General features: G+C 34.6%; 1 protein-coding gene across 1 annotated transcript; it reads left to right on the forward strand.

Annotated features, from left to right (window-relative positions):
* The first annotated feature begins 237 nt into the window (after window positions 1-237).
* On the forward strand, window positions 238-1,196 carry LOC108049621 (high mobility group protein D-like). The gene has a single exon (XM_017130869.2). The coding sequence runs from the start codon at window positions 332-334 to the stop codon at window positions 668-670; it is 339 nt and encodes a 112-aa protein (XP_016986358.2). The 5' UTR covers window positions 238-331; the 3' UTR covers window positions 671-1,196.
* Window positions 1,197-10,409: the final 9,213 nt, after the last annotated feature.

Here is a 10,409-nt window from a genome sequence, read left to right on the forward strand (position 1 = left end):
CCAGGCGTACAAGTTAGATCGGTAGTAGACGAGCACCCAATACTAGGTAGAGCAATAGTAATGACAGTTTTCAAGAAATAATTCATATCCATAATATAATGGAATGGAATTATAGACGAATGAACAAGCTAATAAATAAAAAAAAAAAAAATAAATATAAAAATATTTCAATATATTCTTCTTACAAAGTATGGCTAAACTAAAGGCATGGAATGGAACAAATTGTACGGGGAATTAAATTAAATTTTCTTTTAAAATTAAACGACAAAGCTCGAAGCACAAAGACCTAGTTGTAACACTTGTTAAATAGTATCAACAAACACAAACTAAAATGGCCGATAAACCAAAACGCCCACTCTCCGCCTACATGCTGTGGCTCAACAGTGCCCGCGAGTCGATCAAACGGGAGAATCCCGGCATTAAAGTCACCGAGGTGGCCAAGCGCGGTGGTGAATTATGGAGGGCAATGAAGGGCAAGTCGGAGTGGGAGGCCAAGGCTGCCAAGGCCAAGGACGATTACGATCGGGCTGTCAAGGAGTTCGAGGCCAACGGCGGCGGTGGCGGTGCTGCCAACGGTGGAGCCAAAAAGCGCGCGAAACCAGCGAAAAAACCATCCAAGAAGAGCAAGAAGGATGAGTCCGACGAGGACGATGATGATGAGAGCGAGTAGACTGCTCACCCAACCTCTATTATCCATCACCAAGTCACACACAACCAGCCAGATCCCACAATACAAAAACACTGGTGGCAACACCACATTCAGCATCAACATCCACAATCCCCCTTAATAGCACAGAAAGCCCAATCTGTCATCTCATCAACAACATCAACAAACAAGATCTGTTGAGGTTGCAACTAAAATTATACACACGAGAGAACAAAAATACGCGAAAATAAGCAAATCTGTATTTATACATATGAATTTAAGTTTATAGTAGTCGTTTCTTTTATTATACCCATAAACAAAGAGGACAGCCAACAGGAAAGGAGAAAAAGGAAAGAGAAGAAGGATGTACGTTGAGGTGTTTATTTTTTTTCGATTCTGAGACGTTTCGCTAAGATAAGCGATGCGTTTGAGAAATTGGAGAGAAAATATATATTGCATATAAAATTTGTAAAGTAAACGATAACATAATTCCATTAAAAATAAAAAAGATACAAAAATTGCTAGTTGTTCTCTCGGTAGTTGGATGAAATCGATTCGATAATGATCAACCCCAGTTCTAAACTGACACGTATGAGGCTCGAACTAGAAGAATACGACTTTACAGTCGAATATTTAAAGGGAAAAGATAATTATGTAGCTGATGCGTTATCAAGGATAACCATCAAAGATCTACAAAATATAACTGGAAATATATTGAAAGTCACTACTAGATATCAAAGTAGACAAAAATTCCGCGCGGAAAATCAAGAACAAGAATTGCCTACGCAATCTCTAAATAAAGCTTCCAAGCCCAACGTATACGACGTCATAAACAATGATGAAGTACGTAAAGTAGTGACCTTGCAGATAAAAAATACGTTATGTTTATTTAAACAAGGCAGAAAAATTACTGCAAGATATGATGTTAGCGATTTATATACTAATGGAGTTATTGACTTAGATCAATTTTTCCAAAGGCTTGAAATGCAAGCCGGTATACATAAAATCAGCCAACTCAAAGTGGCACCGTGGGAAAATATCTTTGAACATACTTCAATAGATAATTTCAAATTAATGGGCAATAAAATCTTGAAAACATTAAGAGTAGCGCTACTCAACCCGGTGACCCAAATAACAAATTTAAAAGAAAAAGAAGCAATTTTGTCTACATTTCATGATGATCCAATTCAAGGAGGTCATACTGGCATATCAAAAACTTTGGCCAAAGTAAAAAGACACTATTACTGGAAAAGTATGTCTAAAGATATAACTGAGTACGTAAGAAAATGTAAAAAATGCCAGAAAGCCAAAATAACTAAACACACAAAGACCCCTTTAACAATTACAGACACACCAATAAATGCTTTCGACAGAGTGATAGTGGACACAATTGGTCCACTACCAAAATCAGAAAATGGCAATGAGTATACAGTCACTTTAATATGTGATTTAACTAAGTATTTAGTTGCCATACCTGTTCCGAATAAAAATGCTAATACTGTCGCTAAAGCAATATTTGAATCTTTTATCCTGAAGTACGGTCCAATGAAGACGTTCATTACGGACATGGGAACAGAATATAAGAATTCAATTATAGACGATTTGTGCAAATATTTAAATATTGAAAATATTACATCCACAGCACACCACCACCAGACAGTTGGAACAATAGAAAGAAGTCATAGAACTTTCAATGAGTACATAAGATCTTACATATCGGTGGATAAAACTGATTGGGACGTATGGCTTCAATATTTTGTCTTTTGTTTCAACACGACCCCCTCTATGGCACATACTTATTGTCCATATGAGCTAGTATTCGGTAAAACAAGTAATTTACCGAAACATTTTAATAGCATAGACAGTGTAGAAGCACTATATAATATAGATGACTATGCTAAGGAGAGTAAGTATAGATTAGAAGTAGCCTATAAAAGAGCTAGAGTTATGTTAGAAGCAAATAAGAATAGAAATAAACTAATATACGATCATAAAGTAAGGGATATAGATATATCAGTAGGTGACCAAGTTTTATTAAAAAACGAGACAGGTCATAAGTTAGATCCTAAATATACAGGTCCGTATAAAGTAACGGAAATAGGAGAAAGAAATAACATTATAATAATGAATAACAAAAACAAAAAACAAAAAGTTCATAAAGATAGATTAAAAACGTTTATTTCATAATTGCATTTAGCATGGCCATGCATAGAAATACTTCTTTCTTAAATAAGAATACTATTATAAATTCCATTCTCTTTATATCAAAAAAAAAATTAAAAAAAAAAATTTAAAAAAAATTTTAATAAAAAAAAAATTGTTTTTATTCCTTTAAGTAAAATATACCAATAAAATAACTTCATAATATATTACGTTATTTTTCAAAAGGAGGGAGATGTAGTATGCGCATATATTGAATATCTACTGTAAACACACTGTAACACTTTGTTGCAGTGCATTCATAAAGGCCCGGTCAAAAAACCCAAGTGGCCGAACACGAGTCGATCGGCGCGCTCACAGAAAGTGCAAGTGTCAGCATTCTGTTACACGCGCCGGCCGAACTCAAGTGCATGCATATACCCTCGCGCTCCAGCTTAAGAGAGCATAATTTAATACATATAATATATAGGTACATAGCCGTCTCTCTGCCGCCGCCTGCGAGCAGCGCAGCTACGAGACTTAGCCTTAATTAGACTTAAAGAATATTGTAAAAACAACAGAGACATTTTGATCGTTGGAGCGGCACCTTTGCTGCTCCTACTAAATAAAAAACACAAATTGGAACCAAACAGAATAAACTTATTTCATGGCGACCGTGACAGGACACACAAGGAGCAGCGAATCGGGAAGATTAATAATACAATGAGGATACAAGGAGGATATACAAAAAAAACACGTCTGAGTGAGTAGAGTGTGCGTGATGGTACGTGGAGGTCAGAAGAATAAAATTAATAAAAGAATAGCCCGCATAAAGTGGCTGCTATTTGCTCAATCAACACCGCCCGCGTGGACGACGGCGCAAAAACTTTATAATGAGCTTGAATTTTTAAAGGAAACCCTCCAAAATAGAGTACCACAAGGCACAACTCACTCAGCAACCCAAATACAAATAATAAATGAAAAACTAATAACAAAACCAAATATTCCCAAGCCACTGCCGAAACGACCACAAGTCTGCCCGACCGACTGCCCCGGACCTCTCAACTCTGCGGCATGCAATTCCGCATGCATGAAGCCGAAGACCAGTGCGAAGACCAGCACCGGTACCGCCTGAGCCCATAGGCCCAGGACAGCAGCAGCAGATATCAAGCGTGGGAGGCACGACCGCCACCTGCGCCTTCGAAGGAGCGTCAGCGTAGCCAAACCGGCGACGACCAGTTGACGTAGAAGGAAGAAAGAGAAACCAACCAAGCTGGAAGCAAAAAAAAAATTTTTTTTTACCCATGCACTGCGTTGCATAATTTTTTTGATTGCACTACGATGCATATTTTTTTTTATATAATATAATATTTTGTAAAATTGAGCGGAACCTTTTCTGCCCGATTAGATGTGTAGCCCGTAAAGCTATGCAAAAAACTAGGTAGGAAGTTTGTTAATTTAAATGCGCAGTAATGCGATAAGTAAATTTTCAATAGAAGATCATAATAATTTTAATAAAACACTTTATACACATAAAATAAAAGTATATGCAAAACCCACCAAAATGACTTTGGACATAAAAACAGTGGATTCCACTGCCAATGTCATCAACAAGGTAGAATCTAGCAACATCAATCTATATTGGGTACATATACTCTTGATAATCATTGTTGTTATCATGTGCGTCACTCTCTTTTACAAAATTTACAAGCTGCATATTAATTGTATGAAAAAAAGGTATATGAGCCGGGGAAATGACCTGGATAAAATATAAGCAGCAAAATATAAAAAAAAAAAATAAAATAAAATAAAATAAAAACAGCACAAACAACAGTGATTACACATAAATATATTTCATAAATGTTAACACCTAAAATATAAGAAAATGGAATACAATAAAAATGAATAAATAAAATAAAAAAAAAAATATATATTAAATAAAAATGGCTACACTAAAGGCAATTAGAGACACGTATGATAGGGACATTCACTTTAAAGAAAGAATTCTGCAATTAGTTTCAGCAACTTCAGTGAGCATTTATGGTTTAGAAAATTTATATATTGAAACATTTAATTTAGATACTTCTCCACTAATACATTGCACAAGCACCCAAAAGGGAATTGTATTATCCACTATTCCAGGCGTACAAGTTAGATCGGTAGTAGACGAGCACCCAATACTAGGTAGAGCAATAGTAATGACAGTTTTCAAGAAATAATTCATATCCATAATATAATGGAATGGAATTATAGACGAATGAATTATACAAGCTAATAAAAAAAAAAAAAAAAATAAATATAAAAATATTTCAATATATTCTTCTTACAAAGTATGGCTAAACTAAAGGCATGGAATGGAACAAATTGTACGGGGAATTATCAAACATTAAAACTAATTTTGACAGATCATACAAGTCACTAACCCAGAATAGACCTATCCAAAAGAACACGGTTAAGAAGCATGTTGAATTATTAGTAGAGTGCTTTAATGAAGCGCGAATGCTAATACATGATCACAGGGAAAGATTAAATCAAGATCATTGGTCACAGGTATCGAAACTTTTGATACGACTACGATCTAATTTAATATTTGTTAAACAAAAGTTCAGTTTAGAAATATCGGTACCAACCGTTTTAAACACTCCAATAGCAGTTGACACTGCACCTGACCCGGAATCAACAGAAACGAACGAATCGGAGTCAGAAGAGCTTCCCGAAGTAAACCTCAAAATAGAAGATGACGATTTGAATAATCTTACTATTCCGGCTATATACACTGATCTGGACAATTCAACAGATTCAGATACTTCGAGTGTAATAGAAAACAAAATAAGTAACTCTATCACAATGGCACAATCAAATATTGATTTTATTAATACAGCATCCAAGCTTATACCAGTTTTTGATGGTAAGGCTGAAAATTTAACAAGCTTCATTGATGCTTTACAAATAATAGAATCAATAAAAGGCGAGCACGAAGAATTAGCTGTTTCCATAATTAAAACAAAGCTAAAAGGTGTCGCCAGAAATCTAATCGGTAATGAAACAACAATTACTGAAGTGATTTCCAGACTAAGAGGCAACGTCAAAGGCGAAACTGTAGAAGTATTATCAGCGAAGCTGATGAACCTACAGCAGCGCAATAAAACTGCTAACCAATACACACAAGAAATTGAGCAGATGACGAAAGCCTTAGAAGGTGCATATATAACAGATGGTTTACCTTTAGAGCTAGCCAGAAGTTATTCCACGCAACATGCAGTCAAGGCAATGACTAAAAATTGCTCAATTGATAAGGTAAAACTTATCATGCAAGCTGGCACCTTTAGTACTATGAACGATGCCGTTTACAAATTTGTCAATAGTTGCACTGAAGCAACTGGACAGTCAAACACCGTCCTATATTTCAAGAACTATCCACAGCGCGGCTCAAATCGCGGACGTGGAAATTATAGAGGTAATTTTCGTGGTAATCCTAACTCACAACAATAACTACAACAACAATAACTACAACAACAATAACTATAACAACAATTACCAAAATAACAATGGAGGACGAGGCCATTATAGTGGAAACTATAGAGGTGGTAGTAACTCGAACCGAGGCCACAATGGCAATAACCAAAGCAATGTCAGAATAACCCAAAATACTAACCAAAACACATCGGAAAACTCCCAAAGCCCTTTAAATACTCAACAATAAAAGAAGTCAGAGTTCACACCATTAATCTCAGCCAAAATATATTCGTTTCATTTTTCAATGTAGCTACTGGAAAAGAACTTATCTTTTTAATAGACACAGGTGCAGACATTTCCATTTTAAAAGAAACTTCGGATAACTTCCAAAACATCCAAGATGATTACATCATAGACATAAAAGGCATAAGTAAAGAAATAACCAAATCCCAAGGTTTAGTTTCTATGGAGATACAGACAACTAAATACATAATTCCACACGATTTTCATATCGTAAATTCACATTTCCCTATTCCATGCGATGGAATATTAGGCATCGACTTTATTAAAAAATACAACTGTCAATTAGACTTCAAGCCATCTGAAGATTGGCTCATAATTAGACCCAATAATTTAAAATTTCCAATTAATGTACCAATAGCTCATAGTTCTGGCAATAATTCAATACTTCTGCCAGCAAGATCCCAAGTTATTCGGAAAATTGAACTTAATTCAAAAGAAGACAGTGTATTAATTCCAAATCAGGAAATTCAGCATGGTATTTACGTTGCAAATACCATAGCAACATCCAATAATGCCTTCATAAGATTAATAAACACAACAAATACCGACCAAGTAGTCAGTACAGATAACCTAACATATGAATCACTTTCGAACTACGATGTAGTCAACACAAATCCAGACAATAGAAAAAAATCCGTACTATCACAACTTTCAAAAAACTTCCCTCCACAGTTCAAGGCACAGCTTTCTAGCTTATGCACCCAGTATAGCGATATATTCGGATTGGAAACCGAATCAGTAACCACAAATAATTTTTATAAACAGAAACTGAGATTAAAAGATGATGAACCAGTCTATATAAAGAACTATCGAAGCCCACACAGTCAGGTGAACGAAATACAAAAGCAAGTAGGAAAATTAATCTCTGACGGGATTGTCGAACCGTCAGTATCCGAATATAATAGCCCATTGTTACTTGTTCCTAAGAAATCATCCCCTGGGTCAAATGTAAAGAAATGGCGATTAGTAATTGACTACCGCCAGATTAATAAAAAATTACTATCTGATAAATTCCCATTACCTAGAATTGATGATATTTTAGATCAACTAGGTCGAGCAAAATACTTTTCATGTCTTGACTTAATGTCAGGATTCCATCAAATTGAACTAGAAAAAGGTTCAAGAGATATAACGTCTTTTTCAACGAGCAACGGCTCATATCGCTTCACGCGATTACCATTCGGATTAAAAATAGCTCCTAATTCGTTTCAGAGGATGATGACTATTGCGTTCTCTGGTCTAGAACCTTCTCAAGCATTCCTTTATATGGATGACTTAATAGTAATTGGTTGTTCCGAAAAACATATGCTTAAGAACTTAACAGATGTTTTTGAGAAATGTAGGAAATACAACCTAAAGTTACATCCAGAAAAATGTTCATTTTTTATGCATGAAGTGACTTTTCTAGGTCATAAATGCACTGATAAAGGAATACTTCCAGATGACAAGAAATACGATGTCATTATGAACTACCCAGTTCCGCACGACGCGGACAGTGCTAGACGTTTCATAGCATTCTGTAACTATTATAGACGTTTTATAAAAAATTTCGCCGACTATTCACGGCACATAACAAGATTATGTAAAAAGAATGTTCCTTTTAAATGGACGGATGAGTGTGAATATGCATTTCAATACTTAAAAACAAAACTTATGGAACCTACCTTGCTACAATATCCAGATTTCACTAAAGAATTCTGTATAATAACAGATGCAAGTAAGCAAGCATGTGGAGCGGTTTTAACTCAAAACCATAATGGTCTCCAACTTCCCATTGCATACGCATCAAGAGCATTTACAACAGGTGAAAGTAACAAATGTACTACTGAGCAGGAATTAGCTGCAATTCATTGGGCGATATTACATTTCAGACCATATATATATGGAAAACATTTCTTAATAAAAACAGACCATAGACCTTTAACATACCTTTTCTCAATGATCAACCCCAGTTCTAAACTGACACGTATGAGGCTCGAACTAGAAGAATACGACTTTACAGTCGAATATTTAAAGGGAAAAGATAATTATGTAGCTGATGCGTTATCAAGGATAACCATCAAAGATCTACAAAATATAACTGGAAATATATTGAAAGTCACTACTAGATATCAAAGTAGACAAAAATTCCGCGCGGAAAATCAAGAACAAGAATTGCCTACGCAATCTCTAAATAAAGCTTCCAAGCCCAACGTATACGACGTCATAAACAATGATGAAGTACGTAAAGTAGTGACCTTGCAGATAAAAAATACGTTATGTTTATTTAAACAAGGCAGAAAAATTACTGCAAGATATGATGTTAGCGATTTATATACTAATGGAGTTATTGACTTAGATCAATTTTTCCAAAGGCTTGAAATGCAAGCCGGTATACATAAAATCAGCCAACTCAAAGTGGCACCGTGGGAAAATATCTTTGAACATACTTCAATAGATAATTTCAAATTAATGGGCAATAAAATCTTGAAAACATTAAGAGTAGCGCTACTCAACCCGGTGACCCAAATAACAAATTTAAAAGAAAAAGAAGCAATTTTGTCTACATTTCATGATGATCCAATTCAAGGAGGTCATACTGGCATATCAAAAACTTTGGCCAAAGTAAAAAGACACTATTACTGGAAAAGTATGTCTAAAGATATAACTGAGTACGTAAGAAAATGTAAAAAATGCCAGAAAGCCAAAATAACTAAACACACAAAGACCCCTTTAACAATTACAGACACACCAATAAATGCTTTCGACAGAGTGATAGTGGACACAATTGGTCCACTACCAAAATCAGAAAATGGCAATGAGTATACAGTCACTTTAATATGTGATTTAACTAAGTATTTAGTTGCCATACCTGTTCCGAATAAAAATGCTAATACTGTCGCTAAAGCAATATTTGAATCTTTTATCCTGAAGTACGGTCCAATGAAGACGTTCATTACGGACATGGGAACAGAATATAAGAATTCAATTATAGACGATTTGTGCAAATATTTAAATATTGAAAATATTACATCCACAGCACACCACCACCAGACAGTTGGAACAATAGAAAGAAGTCATAGAACTTTCAATGAGTACATAAGATCTTACATATCGGTGGATAAAACTGATTGGGACGTATGGCTTCAATATTTTGTCTTTTGTTTCAACACGACCCCCTCTATGGCACATACTTATTGTCCATATGAGCTAGTATTCGGTAAAACAAGTAATTTACCGAAACATTTTAATAGCATAGACAGTGTAGAAGCACTATATAATATAGATGACTATGCTAAGGAGAGTAAGTATAGATTAGAAGTAGCCTATAAAAGAGCTAGAGTTATGTTAGAAGCAAATAAGAATAGAAATAAACTAATATACGATCATAAAGTAAGGGATATAGATATATCAGTAGGTGACCAAGTTTTATTAAAAAACGAGACAGGTCATAAGTTAGATCCTAAATATACAGGTCCGTATAAAGTAACGGAAATAGGAGAAAGAAATAACATTATAATAATGAATAACAAAAACAAAAAACAAAAAGTTCATAAAGATAGATTAAAAACGTTTATTTCATAATTGCATTTAGCATGGCCATGCATAGAAATACTTCTTTCTTAAATAAGAATACTATTATAAATTCCATTCTCTTTATATCAAAAAAAAAAAAAAAAAAATTAAAAAAAATTTTAATAAAAAAAAAATTATTATTATTCCTTTAAGTAAAATATACCAATAAAATAACTTCATAATATATTACGTTATTTTTCAAAAGGAGGGAGATGTAGTATGCGCATATATTGAATATCTACTGTAAACACACTGTAACACTTTGTTGCAGTGCATTCATAAAGGCCCGGTCAAAAAACCCAAGTGGCCG

This window comes from Drosophila rhopaloa, unplaced genomic scaffold, assembly GCF_018152115.1.
Source record: "Drosophila rhopaloa isolate 14029-0021.01 unplaced genomic scaffold, ASM1815211v1 contig_4, whole genome shotgun sequence".
Classification (NCBI taxonomy): domain Eukaryota; kingdom Metazoa; phylum Arthropoda; class Insecta; order Diptera; family Drosophilidae; genus Drosophila; species Drosophila rhopaloa.

Coding starts and splice junctions, on each gene's coding strand:
- LOC108049621 (XM_017130869.2), top strand. CDS start 332: ATGGCCGATAAACCAAAACGCCCACTCTCCGCCTACATGCTGTGGCTC.